Source organism: Furipterus horrens, unplaced genomic scaffold (assembly GCF_987537825.1).
Source record: "Furipterus horrens unplaced genomic scaffold, mFurHor1.1.pri manual_scaffold_16, whole genome shotgun sequence".
In the NCBI taxonomy this organism is placed as follows: Eukaryota; Metazoa; Chordata; class Mammalia; order Chiroptera; family Furipteridae; genus Furipterus; species Furipterus horrens.
In genome coordinates, this window is record NW_028327186.1 from 13,072,464 (window position 1) to 13,090,521 (window position 18,058).

An 18,058-nucleotide genomic window follows, 5' to 3' on the forward strand; every position below is an offset into this window, starting at 1 on the left:
CCCCTCCTACCCGCCTGGATGAGTATTTCTTTTTTATATCTTTGTTTGTTGGACTTCCATGCAGCTTGATTTTCTGGAACTTATGGTTGTCTCTAGTTTTGCGGTAGTTCTATTCCTTCTTAGTTGTGGAGGGAGACACAGCGTGTCTGTCTAGACCTCCATCTTGGCCAGAAGTTCTAGAGCTTTGTTTTTAAAAATGCAAGACACAAGCTGTTAGTGTGACAGATACCAATGCAAGTATAAATACCCCATCTATTCTAAAAGCACACCAGTCACGTTTATGCCTTTGAATTTTATGTGTTGTCAGAACACTGAGGCTTTCACCCTCTGTTCACTTGCTTCCAAATCTGCTAGTGTTAATGTCCAGTTGAAGCAAATTGTTTTGAGTATTAAATCATTTTTAGTCAACCAAAAATTCAACAATTTAGCTCCCCCAAAAGAAATAGACTAGATTAAGAAAAAAAAAAAAAGTAAGAAAAAGACCTGTTTCACATCTATATATATGAAAAAATGTTAGGGGATGCCCCCCCAAAATGGTGACCACACATACATGTTAAATTATTTATACATGCATATTGCATATTACTTTTGAATCACGTATATGTGCTACTCTGCTAATACTGTTATATACAATAAAGCAAATACAAAAGAATTTTAAAAGGGGTGAGATAAAAATAAATATAATCCGAGGGTCTACTATTTTCTTCCCATACCCCAGCGAACGGTCTTGCTCAGCATCTGGGGGACACAACCCCAGTTTGGAGACCTGACTTTCTCAAAAGTTTTAAAAATTTGATAATACCTCAGAGTAGGGACTAACCCCGTTTTACACAGAGGAGGAAACTGTCCCTTGGGGAAGCAGTCACTTCTCCAGGATCACTCGGCCAACAGGCGGCATAAGGATGGGAACTCGGGCCCCACTGGGAGAGGGCTGTTTTTCATTTCCCGTTCCAGTGCGTTGGGGGAAGGGGGGCGGGGAACAGGCCACAGGAAGGAAAGGAGGGACAGAGGCAGATGTTGGGTTCAAACCCAAACACGCAGGGTGTTCTTTGCTGCTTCTTCAGCGGGTCCAGGGGGGCTGAGCCAGAGAAGCTCCTAGAACCAGTTTTCCACGTTGGACAGAGCAATTGAGCCACCAACCTGTCTTTACCACAGATGGCCACAGGGTGGCAGTCCCTGCCTGCTCGTGGCCACTTGGTGGGGAATGGGGGCTTGCTGATGGGTATGGAGTAGCTGCAGGCCCTCCTCAGCTCCTCCAGACCCAGAAGCAGGGACTAACTGCCAATCAAAGGCCTCGCAGACCTCAATTTCATCATCCAGAATATGGAGGCCAAAGCACCCCCAAAATGAGTAGGAGACACCTACACTGGGAAACTAAGTCACAAGCCCCGGGAAGTCAAAGTGCAACTGAAGGACAGGCCCTGTCCATCGGGAAAGGCAGGGGCTGATCACACCCAGCAGTGCACAGAACCCTGCGGTGACGGGGCTCCCCATGACTTTGCAGGCCTCTTCCTCACGTACCTGCTGACTCGGGAAGCAGCAAGGTCAGGCTGGTCAGCCAGGGAGGCCAGAAGGAGGCTGTGGCCTGGGAGGGTGGCAGAATTGGGCGCAGAAGCTGTGAGCCAGCCCCGTAGTCTTCAGAGAATGAGCTGGGAGAGGCAGGTGCGTGAGGGTGTGAGGAAGGCGGAGGGGGCCCACTGGGATGGAGGAGTCTTAAAGGAGTACAGGGAGGAGGAGCAGGGTGCCAGCGCTGTGCTGGCCACGGCTGAACAACAGGCTCCCCAGGGAAAGAGCTCAGCCTGGTTCACAGCACATGCCAATCAGTGGCTGTGGTGTTCCCACAGCTCCCGTGGGCAGGTTCAAGTTACGGACGCTCTGTAGCTGACCAACACGTGGAATCTGCTATAGGAGGGAGGTGCGCACCAGTGATCCTGACATATCAGTGGGTTTCATGCTGGACCCCAGAGTGCACAGAGCGTGCACACCTTGCACTGTCCACCCCACAGGCCATCAGACAAGGTGCCCTCTGGGGCAGAGCCAACGTGCGCTGAGGCCGCTGAGGTCTGCTCCTGTCCAGGGCCCCCTGCCCCTCTAGTATGGGTCCTTGTGATTCGGGGGAGTAGCCACCCGTGACTTCAGGGCTGCGGGCACTCCCCCTGACCCTGCCATGTCCCATTTGCTCTGGAACTGCTTCCAGAAGGGCTTTGCCTGCTGGGTCTTCAGGAAGGGCAGAGGCCAGGCCTGGTTCCAGGGAAGGTCAGGCTGTGTGAGGACAGACTACAGGCCGGGGCCCTTGCCCTCCAGTCTGGGGAGATCTGGGTGCATTTCAGAGCCCTGCAGAGCATGCAGAAAAGCCCCAGAGTGAGTGAAAGGGTGGGAGGGTGGTCAGGAGCCCTGGGTGCAACCTCATGGGCCTGCTGTCACTTGGAGCCCATCAAGCTGTCCCCGGGACCCAGTTGCCCTGATCCCTCCTTCACACACACACACGCCCTCGGCTGTGGCAAGGTCTCAGTCAGCCCAGAGGGCACCGAGCTCTGCCCTGGCAGGGGACAATAATTCTGTCCTCACAAAAGATGACGAGTCCTTGGGCCAGGCCTCTGGGGACAGGGTCCTGCTCTGTAGTCACTGCCTCTGCAGATCCCCTGTCAATTAATTTGGCAGCTCAGTGTCCAGGGGCAAGTGGTGTTGGAGGGGCATAATGTATCCACGTCAGAAATGAGCGATGGGATTCGCCGTGGGGCCATGGGCCTGCCTCCCGCTCCACCCCCTCGCCCGAGAGGCCTGCTTTGTCATCGGGTCCCTGTGTTTGCAGGCAGCATTGCCCAGCCACCCCTGGTCAGTAGGTGGCCACGGGGGACTCATTGGAAGCCCATTATCGGTGCTGGTTGTGAGGGATGATGGAGGGCAGGCCCATCTGCACACACATTAGGCCCTTTGTCTTTGGGCCTCTGCGGAAGATGAATGAGGCCTGTCTCCCGGCCCCCGCTGCCTGGGGGACATCCGGCCGGCACAGACCTGGGCTGGGTGTTGGGTGGAAACTGGACAGAACCAGATCAAACGGGCTTCCTGGGAGGAACTGCGTGAGGCAGCAGGGAGGCTCGCCCAGAGAGGCTGTGAGTCAGGCAGGGACTCTGCTGGGCCCGGGCCAGCGTTGGCCCCACCAGAGATGACGCCTGGTCTTACAGACTTGGGGTTTCCTGGCATTGTGTTAAGTCCAGGCTGACGGAGTTCCGAGGGCCACTGGGGAAACTGAGGCCTGAGACACCCAGGGACTTCCCCAAGGTCCCCTCAGGAGCCAGCAGCCGGGCCTGGACAAGAGTCAATGTGAGGAACTTCCACAGACACCCCCACCCCGTCCGGCGTTGATCCAACTGCCCAGTTCCGGGAGCGGGCTGCACACTCACCCCCCAAGCGCCTCTGGTGGGGGTCGAGGGGAAGAGGTCCAGGCCAACTGCACTGTGAAAATAGCTTGACAGCCCAAAGCTGCCTCTGCGCAGGAGCGGGTAGACCCCCGTCCCAGACACAGACAACTGGGCAAATGAAACAGCTCAGTGACAGGCCACTGGACTGTGATTCTGGAGGCCCTTCCTGAATTCCCCACGAGGGCTGTGGCCTCAGGCGTGAGCCCAGCACACGGACAGCAGGACAGGGCCGTGTTAGGTTAACACTCTGGGCAGCTCTGAGGTGGGCAGGGGGGCAGTTCCCGCCGCTTGTTTTACCTAACCTCCCGCCGGCGGAGAGGGGGCTGATGTCCCAGTTGTGTGGAGGAGGATGTGGAGGGTCCGTGAGACGGGACCCAGGACCAGGCTGGCCAGAGCCACGAGCAGGAGGCCTGCCCCACAGGCTCCACCCCGGCCCTCATGGCGTTCTGCGGTTCTGAAGTGTCTGGGACAAAGGCAGAATTTCCTGGGCTGGCTTTACCTCCCCCGCGTGACAGCCCTGCGCCCACCCACACACAGGGTCGGGGAGGGACTGCCCCGTGTCCATTGTCGGGCGATGGATGTGTCAGGGCTGTGTGGGGATGGACAGGTCATCGTTAGTGAGTTAGTGAGTCCCATAGCCCCTCGTGGGCCAGGGACGGAGGGCCCTGATGACCGTTGGGCCTGCCCTGCCCCTGCTATCCTTCATTAACATCCCCCAAAAGGACAGTGGCAGAGAACACCCCACCCCCTCGTGAGACCCAGCCTCCCTGTCTCGGAGGTGCCTAAGCCAGGTAGGAACAGAGGCAGCAGCCCTCCTCTTGGGTGCAGGCAGGACCTCCTGGGGCCCTGTTCTGGATTTTCTCCGCCACGGGGAAGGTGGATACGTAGGCTAAGGGGGGGCCTAGAAGGAGTCCTGCCTTCTTGAGCATCACCCCCCATTCCCGAGAACCACTGGCCCCGTCAGGCCTTCGCTCCTGGGGGCCCCTCCTCAAGGCCTGTTAACTAACTGTTGTCTGAGTTCCAAGGGAAATGTGACCTCTGATTTCCACTCTGGGTGCTGGGCGGGAAGGGGAGTTTAGTGCAGGCCCAGGGCCCCCCAGGATGGTGCCGAGTCCTGGCGGGGCAGCTCTGGGGGGGAGGCCGAGGGGGTCAGCTGCCAGGAGCTGGCTGTGCCGGGAGATGCTGGCAGGCAGAGGGGCCGGGGGTGCTCAGCTGAGGTAACAATACGCCGATGAATCATATTTACAAACACTCCAGCGAGCAGGAGAGGGACATTAATTAAATACTCGCATCCTGCGGGGCCTGCAGAGCCTGGAGAGGGGGATGTGCGGCAGCGCTGCTGGAATGCAGGCGTCTTATTAGGAAGATTAATTTTCAAGTTATCAGCACTAATGCAATCACCATCAAAGGCCAGGAAGCCTCTGCAGCACCCGCAGGCCCGCCGGGCAGCCTCCGCAACGGGGGAACACCGTGCTCGTCTGTGGGGAGAAGCCTGCAGCACCCCAGCCCTCACCAGCGGAGGCCCCTCAGGTGGGGCTCCTGGGGCTCCCCCAGCTGACCCCGGGCAGGAGGAGGGAGTGGCTTCCCCTGGACATCTGGGAGGCAGAGCAGCCGTCCTGCCCACCGCCCCCAGGAGGAGCCTGGGGCTCCCATAGACCCCCCCGCCCCACATCCGTCAACCTCTCAGCCTCCATGAGGGAGGCTGCAGGGAGCTGGGGCTGAGGGAGAGACGGTAGCGTCGCTGTTGTCTGGAAGATCATTAATCCGGCAGCAGGGATGAGTCCCGTGACCGGCAGGCATTGTGCGGCCCGCACGCGCCACGCGAGAGACGCAAGCAGTGATTGATCAGCACCGATGGTGTCCCTTTCTTTATGGACTTTCAAAGGCGCCATTTGGCATCCCGAGCTGGCAATCGATGAGAAGCAGCTGACCCCCCGATGGCACCTCCAGGCGGCAGGTGGACGGGCCCACGTGGGGGCCGGCTGGCCGGCCAGAGGGCCCGTCACGTGCTCCGCGGCGTTAGCAGGATGCGCCTTTCTGGCCATCATTTACCTTCTCCTTCCGCACTGAAAGGGATGCTGGAGCAGTGGCCATGTCTTTTGATAAATTACAGCCGCCCGCTCCCCAGCCTTGCGCCCACAGGATCCCAGCACTGGTGTAAATCAGACTAATGAAGGCTCAGGTTGTCATTTTCAAGAGCAGGCACTTACTCAGTACACCTTCATGGAGTGTCTGAGAGGTGCCTGGGCCGGCGCGGACCACTGGAGATGTGGACGCAAAGAAGAGGGGGGTCCCAGCCTGAAAAAGGCCCATGGCCGGCTGGCGGGGCAGGCGCAGCGACCTGGGGGCAGGAACTGGCTCCACCAGTTGTGTGGCCTTGGGCCGGTGCCTCAGCCTCTCTGAGCTCCAGTTCCCTTTCACAGGATGGTTGTAAAAATTAAAGGACAGGGTGCTGGGTGTAGCACAGTTTGTGGCACGTGAGGGCACAACCAACACTGAGTGCTCCCTCTTTCTCTGCCCCACCGCTTGTGGTGAGACCTGCTGGGGCTGCTCAGCCCAACCTGAGGAGACAGTGAGAACTCAGAGCAGGGGGTGGGAGGCAGGATGCCCAGGACCAGGGTTGGGGGTGGAGGGAGGGTGCTGAGAGGGGAAAAGAGCTGGGGGAGACCCAGATGCGCAGCGCAGAGCATGAGGCCGTGTGCGGGTCCCTGCAGAGGCCACGCTGACTGCAAGGGTGGAGGGGACGATGTGCTGCAAGGTTCTGGGATGGCCCCGCCAGAGGCTCAAGGGGCTGGCTGGGTGGAGAAAGCCCACTGATGGGCAGTGGGGTGGAGAGGAGAGCGTGACTGAGCCACAGGAGGGGTGTATACAACGGGATAGGGCCGTCCAGAGAACACATGCTTGTGGGCAGGGAGAGCCACAGATACACACGGAGACAACCCCACCGAGAACACCTCCAAGCATGCAGAGGCCGCACAGACAGATGGAGACACACACAGACAGACACACACGCACAGTCAGACACACGCAGACACACAGCCACAGTTTGCAGATACATCAGAGAAGAGAGGATACGTATTCACGGAGCACAGCCACAGAGCACAGCAGCGGACTGCATCCATCCAGAGCTCAGAGCTCAGACAACACTGGAAATGGTCACCAACTCGTCCCAGTTTGCCCAGGACGTTCCCATTTCACCACGCAGAGTCCCACATCCTGGGAACCCCTTGGTCCCAGGCAAACCGGGGCAGCTGGAGAGCCCTGCTAAGCACCCAGAGATGAGGACCTGCCACACCCCTTTCTCTGGTCCTGACTTTTTTTAAAAAAGATTTTATTTATTTATTTTTAGAGAGAGGGGAAGGGAGGGAGAAAGAGAGGGAGAGAAACATCTATGTGTGGCTGTTTCTCATGCGCCCCCAACTGGGGACTTTGCCCACAACCCAGGCATGTGCCCTGACTGGGAATTGAACCAGCGACCCTTTGGTTTGCAGGCTGGCGCTCAATCCACTGAGCCACACCAGCTGGGGCTGGTCCTGGTTTTAAGCAGAGCTGTCCTCGTTGCAATTCAGGGAGTCAGACATCCCAGGGTCCCTGGGACTGACAGGCAGGGAAATGAGGGTTCCCCTTGCTTGCTCCACGGTGTGACCTGTGGACAGGCACCTTTTCCCCAGGGCCTCTAGGCCCCCATTTGCACAATAAACTGGCGGGGGGGGGGGGGGGGACCAGCCCACCTGGGTTCACCCACAGCTCTGTCTCAAGCAGCTGAGTGAGCTGTGTCCTCATCTGTGATGACTGTCACTGCCAGGGCAGCGGAGATGGATGATGGATGAATCGATGAATGTTCAGGAGGCACCTACTACGGGGCCTGGCACAGTCAAACTTCAGTAAACGCCCCCTACTTGTACTGACTCTCCTGTGGGCTCCATGATCCCAGGCCCCCTGACTCCCTGTCCAGTGCACCTTCCACTCCATTAGCCTAGAAGAAGGCCCCCCACTCACAGGGCAGGTGCGGCCCCACCCCCAGGCTTCCCCAGGAGTCCAGCTCTTCTTTGTCCTCTTCTGCTGACGCCCAGATTGTCCTGGCGCAGTGGCCCCAGGCCCAACTGTGTCCTGAATGCTCCCACTGGGACCCTCTTCAGAGCCCCCAGCTTTCGGGACTGAACTCTGACCTCCATTCTTCCAGCCTGAATTCGGCCAGCCGGAGGGCACGGGGCCAGGCCAGCAGGCCCTGGGAGGCTGAGGCCCTGGCGTCCCTCCAAGCAGAAGAAGCAGACCTCAGCAGAAATGTCCCCGACAGGGACAACAGGGAAGCAGGTCAGCGGCCTGGGAGGAGCTGGCTATGTAAGGTCTGCGGAGTCAAGGCAGGAGAACAAAGGGGCCTTGGAGAGAGGGCCCAGGGCCAGCTCCCACCTCCTAAATCCACACCAGCGGGGAAACACCAGGAACAGGCTGCAGCTGCAGCCAGCTGACAACACCCACTCCAGCCAGACTCTGGGGTCCCCTGATCCTAAGGTGAGGCCGCCTGACACAGAGGGGAGCCCCTTCCAGAGGGAGCTCCTGGGGGATGTCCCCAATGCAGCCGTCAGGGGCTGAGGGCCCCAGTCCTCTGGCTGCCAGCTCGTCCCCTTTCTCTGCCTGTTGAGACCCTAGTCACCCTTCAGAGCCCTGCCTGAGCTTCATGGCACCTTCTCTGGGAGGGTCAGACACCCCCAGCAGTGAGAGGCCCTCCCAGCACTTCCAGGTTGTCCCAAACTTGACCTTGGTGCAGCAATCTTCCCCATCTGTCCCTTCACCTCTGAGCCCCACGCCAGGCAGAGTATTCCTTCCAAACACAGAGAGCGAGTCAGCGCGTCTATTCACGGAGCTCGTGCTCCCAGAGTCTTCCTGCTCCAGAGAGATTCAAAGGTCAGTGTTCCAGCCAAAACCACAAGGGGATCCTGACGGCAGGCACGTGAGTGTGAACGTGCAGCACACACACAGGGCGCCCTGTGGACGTGCGGGACCCGCAGACGGAGCCTTGAGTGACGTGGGCAGCCCGTCAGCTGAGCAGCGACCTTTGCCTGGCCACCGGCACCGTCTCCTTGGCCTGAGAAGGATAAGGGGCCAGAGTCTGACTCCCATGCTCAGCCACCCAGGCAGGGCTCTGCCCCCTCCCAGACCACTTGTCACCAGAATTCCACTCGAAACTCTGAGCCCTGTCCCAGGACTCCGGCCACCCCACCAGACCTCCACTCTGAAGCTGGAGGTACCCCCAAATTCAAACACTGTGCTCCGTGTTACCCACACCTCCACCCCATACCTGGCTCTCTCTCTACCCGCCCAGGGCTGCCAATGGGGCACATGGACTCCCCTCCTCCTGGAGGCCCTCAGGATGTTCCCTCCTTGCTTCCCTGAATTCCACACTCTGAGCAGTTCCATCTGTACGTCCCCAGGAATCTCAAAGCTGTTACATCCAAGGTGGACTCAGCGTCCTCCCCATGAGATTGACCAGCACGCCTGGGTTGGAGTCCCACCTTCCATGTCATGTCTCAGCTAGACATCAAACACGCAGATGTTCTTTCCCCTGCCCTGCGAACGCGCTGGACTCACGATCCGGCGCGAAGCTGGCCTCCAGCAGCTACGCCCAGGAGGGCGCTGGGGGTCAGGCTGTCCCGCTTCTCGCTGCCATCGGTCCTGCGTCTGACCGGGAAGGGATGTGGAAAGGGACCCTGGACTGGGAGCAGAGTGGGTACCGGCTGGGCACACCCAGAGGCTTCACGGGTTGTGGGAGAAAACGGCTCCCACCTCCTGGTCGCCCCACTACTTTATCTCATGGATATTCTCAAACACACACAAAAGTGGAGAGAATGGTATCACGCTTCCCCAAGTCCCCACGGCCCAGCGTCCACACTTGTGCCCTTGGGGCCCAGCTTGGTTCTAACCCTCTCGCAGCACCCACTTTAAGAAGGGTGGCCTCGGGGTGCCAGTAGCGCCCGCACGACCAGCTGGAGGACAGCGGGTGCCAGGCCTGTGCCCTGGAGACCAGGACGCCCAGGGCGCTGTGGGGGCATCGTGGCTGGGGGCTGGGCTCCCGGCCGCCAGGGGCCGCGGGGGCGGGGCCGGGGGCGGGGCCGCAGCGGGCGGGGTGGGGGGCGCTCTGCGTAGACTCAGGGCACGCGCTGGGCGCAGAGCGCAGTCTCGGCTGTGCAGCTCCGAGTGCGCCCGCCGCCGCCGCCGCCGCCGCCACCATGCCCAACTTCGCCGGCACCTGGAAGATGCGCAGCAGCGAGAACTTCGACGAGCTCCTCAAGGCCCTGGGTAAGCTGACGCGGACGCACCCCTTGGAGGTGCCCCGGGCCCGCAGGAGGTGGGTTTTGGGGACCGACCCCCGGCAGCAGAAAGTCCCCGGGGCCATGTATCCGCGGCGCGCGCCATCCGGGAGCGGGAGTGGCCCCGCGCGCCCAGCGCACGTTGGCTGGGTGCCGGGCGCCTTCCCCGACGGCTCCGCCTTTATCTCGTGCTCCGTAACCGGGAGGAGGGATTCTTCCTGGAGTCCAGGGAGGGTCGGGGACTTTAAATCTGGGGACTCAGTTTGAAACCGGGCCCTCCCAGGGGAAAGCCACTTACCCTCTCTGAGTGTCTCATCTGGAAAATCGGGCGAGGGCAGAAGAGAGCGGCGCCGTTTTAAGGCTCCTGCCTGCAGTCAGAGCGCTGGGAGGTGTCCCCACCCTGGGACCCGAGCCCACGGCGCGCGCGCTTCCCGGCAGGTGTGAACGCCATGCTGCGGAAGGTGGCCGTGGCGGCGGCTTCCAAGCCGCACGTGGAGATCCGCCAGGACGGGGACCAGTTCTACATCAAGACGTCCACCACGGTGCGCACCACGGAGATCAACTTCAAGGTCGGAGAAGGCTTCGAGGAGGAAACCGTGGATGGACGCAAGTGCAGGGTGAGCCCCAGAGCCGGGCCTGGCCCGGGAGCCCCGCGCCCCGCGCCCCCATCTCCGCCTCCCCCGACCGCCCTGCAGCCTGTGGCGCGCTTTTCCGGCAGGGCGCGTGCAAGGGCGGTGTTCAGAGATCCGTGAAGCTGGGTGCCCTGCGCTCAGGAGAAAGCCCTGACCCTTCCTTCCCTCCCAACCGCGACCCCAAGCCGCCTCCTGCCGGGGCTTCTGCAGCGCTTGCCGGGACCCCGGGTGCGGGCGGCTGGGGAGCAGGAGGGGCAGGGCCGCCGCGTTCTCTGTCGCAGGTGGATCGGCAGCTCTGGCGTCCGCCCCCAGGTCCCTGGGCCCTTGGGCACCTCTACGGGCCCGCCCTCCCTGGTTTCTTAAAGGAAAGGTGGACTCTTTTTTTCCAAAAGCGAGGCAGATTCTGGCTGGAAATGGACTAAGTGCTCTCTCTTAGTCTTCAAGGGCAAGAGTTTTGTATTTCTCCGTATATCAGCCCCGGATGAACCCCTGAGCAGGGGTGGGGAGCAAGGGGCTGGACATTCCTTTCAGAAGCGGGCAAGTTTGTGTTTGGTTGGGCCCCCCACCCCCACCCCGAATGCAGTGGAGGGTTGGTTACTCCAGTATTTTGAAGACAGATGGAAAAATAATCGCTGCTGTTATTACTTACATAAAAAGTGACATGTCTTCCTTTCCCTGGCATTAAAAAAAAAAAAAAAAGCCAAAAGAAAAAGGAAGGCGAGTAACATTCCAGAGAGTGAGGAATTCTTTTCACCTTTCCCGGGTGGGCTCTCTGGGCACTGGGTGTGGGGCAAGGACACAGCGAAGCAGCCCCGGGAGCATGCTGACCTGCACGGCAGGATTTGGCCCCGAGAGTTGGCACAGCCTGAAAATGATGTCCAGGCTTGGAGCTGGGGGGGATCCGAGCCGCTGTCACCACATTGATTGTAAAAACAGAGGAGCAAGACACTGTCGTTACAGGGATGGCCTGGCAGCAGGCAGGGCGCCATGTGGGAGCATGGATGGTGGCTGCTGCCAGAGATCCTGATTCTGATAAAAATGCCAAGGCCCCCAGGAGGACAGCCTGGGGAGTGGGGCTTTGTCCCCGCCCTGCCTGGGTATGAGTTAAAAAACCAGTCTGCACCCTTCTGTCCTAGGTCCCTAACCCCCCCACCCCACCCCGTGCAGCTCTCTGCTTTGTGCAGACACTGGGGAGGTGGCAGGGGGCCCTTCCTTTTGCTTCCCACCTCCAACAGCATGAGAACCCTTCAGAGGGTTGTTTGGTTTGGTTTTTAAATTTGTTTTCTAGAGGGACGAAACCTGGAAAGTGGCAGCGTTTTTATTCTCAGGGGCAGAGACACCCCCGTTTCTCACAGCAGGCCGGCGTTACCCCCAAATTGGTGCACGGACCAGACCTCTGCTCTGCCCACGGATGTGGCTGCAAACATGGTGTCTTAGCCGCTGTAAAATTTTGCAGCTCTGACGCGAAGGTTCCTGCCTTTAAAATCCCAACTGCCTGAAGAGCAGTCCATAAACGAATCACTGCAGGCTCTAAATTTTATTCCCGGAGAGGTGAAGCCTGCCTGAGGCTTTGCCGCCTCCGCGAGCGTGTGCGCATGTGTGTGACACCACGTCTATCTGCGCCCCATAAATCGGTGGCCAGCGCCCTGAATCTGGATTCAGAGGCGCGGCGGAGCGCCTGAGCCCTGCTGACAGGGACCATGTGTTGCTTCTCTGCACCGCGGGGACTCTCGCCTGCTCATTGTTGTCAGAGCTCCTGCGGCCACGACTGTAATTACTGTCACTCCTGGTTTTCTTGCCTGCAGAGTTTAGCTACTTGGGAGAATGAGAACAAGATCCACTGCACACAAACGCTTCTTGAGGGGGACGGCCCCAAAACCTACTGGACCCGCGAGCTGGCCAACGACGAGCTGATCCTGGTGAGGGCCCCTGACCCCATTCCCGAGGCCGCCCCATGAGCACCGGCCTCCCTCGCCCACTCGAGGAGAGACCCGGTTGGCCCCGGGGGGAAATGCTGGCAGAGAGCCCCGGGTGTCAGCTCAGGTCAGAAGACATCATTGTTCAGTGGGGCAGAGCGGCCGGAGGCGGGCTGCTGTCACGCTCCAGGCTGACCCACCCCTGCGGGGACCTGCTCTGCGCCCTCCTCTTCTCCCCAGCCCCTTAGGCTGGGGCCCCGTGAGGCCTTGGGGTTCACTTTTTCCCTTCTCACTCCCCATTTTTTTGCCTGGGAAACATTTCCAAAATTTCAACACATCAGCTGTGGGAGCCTTAGAGAATATTTTTGCCCCCTGTCCCCCTTCCGGATGTACAAATTCAAACGACCTTGGGAGCCAAGCAAGCCGTGGTAACCTGGGAAGTGTCTGTGTAACAGACATTCAGGATGAGGCCTTAAAAATGGAGAGCGTGAGCTCTACCCTAAAAGTATCCCAATTAAAACACTTAAACGGCTCTGGCCACACAGAATTGACCTGATGAGGCAAAGCTAGAAATGCCCGGAGTGAATCGCACGCCTCCTCTGCCCTTGTCATAGCGTAGACTGGAGGGCCGGGCACCCCACCTCCCTCTCCCTCTGTGTTCACAATACACCCGCTTCCTTGGCGGCTACCTTTTGTCGCCCAGACTGGAAAATGGAGACGCTGTTGTGGGTCACCAGGAAGCAGCAGGCTTTGTTCTCCACAGGCGCGTTGTTAACACCTCCTCTCTGAGACGCCTGCCCCACTGAGGGTCGCCCTGAAACCTTGGGGAAGGACTCACTACCTGACCTGGGCGTGCCCTTCCCGTCCCAGGCTGCTGCACGGGGAGGGATTGGGCCCAAGTGTGGTCCCAGAGGTCCCTCTTAGCCCTGAGATCTGTGTTTTCTCTGTGAGACGACCGAAATTGTGACTTCAGCTCAGATGTCCTGGTCTCTCCTCCTTTCCTGGGACGATGTCACTTGCTTTCTTCTTTGCTGGGCAGGGACTGGTTTGCTTGCAGCTTGGATGATGTTGTTTCAGGGAGCAAATACCTGATGGGGTGGGGTGGGGGGGCATTGGAGACATGGACATTTAGGGACAAAGGACACATATGGCTCACTGGTGCCAGAGTTAGCCAACAGGGAGATGGGTCTAGAATTTTCAAATGAGGCTGAGGGTGGGCAGGCTCAGTTTGCACTGTGAGGACTTGATTCAGCTCTGGAGACTCAGAGCAGCCGGAGCACAGGCCCAGGTTTGCCAGGGGGACTCCGCCGCGTCCAGACCTGCTCCAGCCGCCTGTGCCCACCCCCCCACCTCCTGGCTCCACAGAGGTATGCACGAGGGAGTGTTAATTCTCGGTTTTGGGGTGTGACATGTGGGCTCTTATTTCAAGGGTGAGCCTCATTCATATGTCCAAACAGAGGGAGATGCTGGCTCTTATAATAAGAGGCAAATTGATTCCAGTAACGTTGCAATGAGGCGTCCCGGGGCCAGCAGCACATTGCTCCCAAGCTCTGCGTTGCCTTCTTTGGAAAACTGAGTGTCAGCCCTCAAACCCCTCTGGAACATTTTACCGTTTCTCTTGGGAGCCTCTCAGCATAGTGTCCAGGCTAAGAAGGACATTTCAAATGTGATGGGAAACGGGGCGCTTTCTCCTTGTGTCCTGCAGCCTTGTGTCAGCCTGGGAGAGAGTCCTGTCCCCCAACGCTGGCATTCCAGGGACACTCACGTTTCTGAGGGGTGAACGTTCATGGGAACTCCCGGCTGACGCGTTCACGATAAAGAGAGCAGGGCAGAGAGGCGTCCAGAGCTGGTGCCGCGGTGCCGGTGTGACCAGGGGTTCCCTCCTTAGAAGGGAGGCAGTGATAGGGACTTGCTTCCTTAGTAACCACCAATGACCAGTGTTTCCCGGAAACACGTGCTCTGGGGGAGCATCTCATCCCCAGCGGAGGGACCTGAGTGAGTGAGGGCCTGAGAATCAGGCAGATCCAGGGCTTCTAACCTTGCTGGAGCCTCAGACCCCAATGAGAATCTGAAAGATAGGGACCCTCCTGCAGAAGAACATCCGTCTGCACACAGACACCCACGTCAGGTCCACAGAATCCTTGCTGTTTGGTTTTGACTTCTAAAATGCATATTGGTTTTCCCGTTCTGCTGCCGATAAGTAACTGCCAGGTCGGGAGAGCTGATACCCCTGACTTACAGGCAACCTGACTTCAGGGGCTGGAAGGAAACTACCCCGTCTGTGCCGTGGTTCGTGTCCTCCCCACAGCAAACACATAGACAGACGGTCGTAAATTTTAGCTGGAAGGAGCCTTGGGGATCATCCTATGCAATTCCTGCCCTCCACCCACAAACTGTCAGGAGCAGAGACGTGCTGGACTCTGGTCGGGGGCCCACGTTGCGCTCTTGCAACTGAGAGCATTTTTGAAGTGGCTGCTGCAGCCTCTCAGACTGCGTCCCCAGCTGGACAGCTGCTTCCTGGGAGACGCTTCTGCCCTCCCTCCCACCCCGCCCATCTGCTGGTCAGCGCTGGACCCCAGGGCTGCAGCTGCCCAGGGCCCTGGCTCTCTTGAAGTCGTTTGAAAAGAGACAGAAAGCACTTCATGAAATGTCTCATACGACACTCTGCCTTTCAGTTTAATTTCAAAACCAAAGCCCGGAAACGTGGATTGCTGATGTCAGCATCCATCGGTTCCAGAAGCACAGGGAAACTGCATATAACATAATTCTATACCCCGGTTGCCTCCCTGCCAATACAGAGCTCGAGGGAGGAAAAAAGAAAGAAAGAAAAGCCCTTAGCACTTAGCACGAGCACATGGCACAGGAAATTGAATGTCTGTTTCAAAGAGTTTTTAACAGGGCAGTAAGTGGCCTTATTAGTGATACTGTAAACGTTTTCCTTCCCTCCTCAGACCTTCGGCGCCGATGATGTGGTGTGCACAAGGATTTACGTTCGGGAGTGAAGGCGGCCGCCTTGCTCCTGCCTTGGAGGTGCAGTGCCTGTCCCCCTGAGGAACGTCTTAGGTCTGAGGTGCCAGTGGACCTCCGCTCCCCGCTGTCCGCATTAGGTGACCCGTTTCCCCATGCCCGTGTGCTAGAGCTTCCCCGAGTCCTCCACACCATGTCCCTGGCTCCATAGTTTGGCATCTGCACAGTTTTATCATTAAACTGGTTGCGCACATCCACAGGCGTCTCCCTCCTTTGCACGGCCTCTTTGCTTCAGCACTGGGCTGTGTGCCCACCGCCCGCCCCCAGCCCTCGCTGGCCGGGGCCAGGGGCTGCGCCCAGAGCTCCCACCTCTGCCTCCAAGTGTGTGTGGAGGAAGGGGGCTGCGTGGGCCTCTTGGGGCGGGGCTGGCGGGTGGGACTGGGGCTGGTCTCAGGCACCATTTGTACAGGGCACTGCACGCTCTGCCTCCCCGTGGAGGTTCCCACCCTCACTCAGGTGCCTCCCTGGCTTTTGGGGCATCTCTCCTGGGCACCTGAGGCCCCTGGGTTCTCAGCAAAGCCTGGCCCGAATCACTGACCCGCAGTGCTGCGACGTGGACGAGGCCCCAAGACGGGGACCTTGAGAGAAACAGGACATGTTCCCCGATGCCTCCCGCCTCCACAGCCCAGGGCAGCGCGGCCACGCACCAAGCTTCCACCACTCACACTGGAACTCCAGGGCAGGGTCTCCCGCCGAATCTGGGGTGCAGCTCACACCTGCAGCCTGCTTGTTGGGGCTGTGTGGGCCGCCTCTGGAAAGCACCAAGGGGTCTGCTGGCACCCCTCTTTCCACAGCCCCATGGCCACCAGGCCCTGACACACGAGGGAAGGGCTGGGCTCTGGGTCAGAGTGCACAGAGCCGGCGCCAGGCTACCCCTTGTCCCCAGGGCCCTGAAGCACCTCTGCTTGTGCCCAGGACCCCCCCAAAATCCCTCATGAACACAGTGCTTCCAACGCCTGGCTGTACCCCGGCACCGCTGGGTGTGGGCACCATGCCATCCCCGTTCTGCTTTATCTCCTGTCTGGGGCTTGATCACTCACCAGAAACGGCAAGTCCACACTCAGTACCTGACAAACAATTTCATGGGGCAGAGAGCTGGGGCTGGAGGAGTTGCCGGAGGGCTGCTTGGAGGAAGGGGTCTAGGTGGGCCTCTCGGGGCCAGGGCTGGTATCAGGCACTTGTTCCCTCACACTTGCAACACTGGCTGCAGCCTGGTTCCCTTGAATTCTGTTTCTTCTTCATTTTCCAGGGGGGTGGGGAAGCCATAGTGTTTCCCGTTCCCTCTTGTAACACCTCTCCTGGGAGATGAGGAACCCAGTCTGGGGACCGCTGCTCTGATGTGTGCACACGCGTTACATATGGTAAATGCTATGAACACGACACTGTCCATAATCTCGCTACAACACCGCTCTAAAGGTCTTACTTCCCTGCCCAGCATGCCCCATGGTTTACAACAGAAAGGTCAAGCTCTGTGGCCTGGAATGCACCCCTCCACCACGTGGCCTCAGCAGGTGCGTCAGAAAGAACAGGGGCGTTGGTGTCACCCACACCTGGCTTCGGCTCCTGGTCACACCTTTCAGCCTGAGCCTTGAAGACACCGCTCTAAGCAGAACAGGCCAGCTGCAGAGGACCACACATGGCGTGATTCCATGTACACAAAATGTCCAGATAACACAAACCCGCACACAGGAAGGACATCGGTGGTCGCCTAAGGCTGGGGCACGGGGGGAAAACGGGAGAGACTGGTCCAGGGTTTCTTTTGGGGTGACGACATGTCCTGAAATTGTTGGGGTGTTAGTTACACAACTCTGTGAACACACGAGAAACCACCGAATCGTACATTTTAAATGGGTGAATTGTAAGCTGCGTGAATTATATTTTAATAAAGCGGTTTTGGGGGGAACATTTGAGATCTTGCTCCCCGGCACATGTCATCAGTTTGCCTCAAAGAAACTCTTATAAAAATTCAAAAAGGAATAAAGTCGTTTTTCTTTTATAAAGGAATGTGCTGAGGCCCCTGGTTGTGAGGGACGCTGGGGACGCTCTCGGGCCTGAAGGACGCGTGGCAGGAGCTGGGCCGCGAAGCCTGGACTCTGACGCAGAACCTGACAGCTCTCCCTGCTCTTGGGCTCGGTCAGGTGACCTCACTGGACCAATCATCCCTGGCTTAGGTGTGACTGGCACAAGGATTAGGGGCCGGAGTCCTGTGGCCTGTCCGGGGCCAGGGCCAGAAGCTGCTAATCTGCGAGTTCCCCTCCACTCCTTTTGTTTTTGATAGTGTATTTGTTGGAGGAACTGGGTGTTTGTCCCTTAAAGTTGCCCAGTGCAAGTTTTGGTGGTGACACGTCCATCGTGGTCTCCGTCCCCTGTATTCCTTGTAAGTCGGTAGTGAGTGAGGACTCCCAGCTCATCTGATTTGATGTTTTCGGGCGCGAGTGCTACAGAGGTGGGGTGCTGTCTTTCCCTGAGAGGACTCAGCGTCAGACTGCCCCGCTTCCTGGGTGTTCGCGGTCAGTGGCAGTTGCTTCTGGACCCGTGGTTCGCCTCCCACCTTCCTCTTCATGCTGGGATGCCCCCATCAGAACGTACTTCCCTCATCTACTAGGTGGTTGGCCTGGCGTGCAGTGTACACAGGAAAGGCAGGAGAAACGGTTGGTTCTTCCCCTGTACTTACTAGTTCCAAAGTAATGAATTGCTGGCCCTGGCATCCTTCAAAAAGGGCCAATGCATTTTTGTGGCTTTTGGGGGGTTTT

The 18,058-nt window shown here is 58.6% G+C and overlaps 1 protein-coding gene across 1 annotated transcript; it reads left to right on the top strand.

The window, feature by feature from the left end:
• Nucleotides 1-9,612: 9,612 nt before the first annotated feature.
• Nucleotides 9,613-15,502, top strand: CRABP1 (cellular retinoic acid binding protein 1). The gene is made up of 4 exons (XM_090263628.1): nucleotides 9,613-9,719; nucleotides 10,169-10,347; nucleotides 12,168-12,281; nucleotides 15,230-15,502. The coding sequence occupies exons 1-4, from the start codon at nucleotides 9,650-9,652 to the stop codon at nucleotides 15,278-15,280; spliced, it is 414 nt and encodes a 137-aa protein (XP_090119754.1). The 5' UTR covers nucleotides 9,613-9,649; the 3' UTR covers nucleotides 15,281-15,502.
• Nucleotides 15,503-18,058: the final 2,556 nt, after the last annotated feature.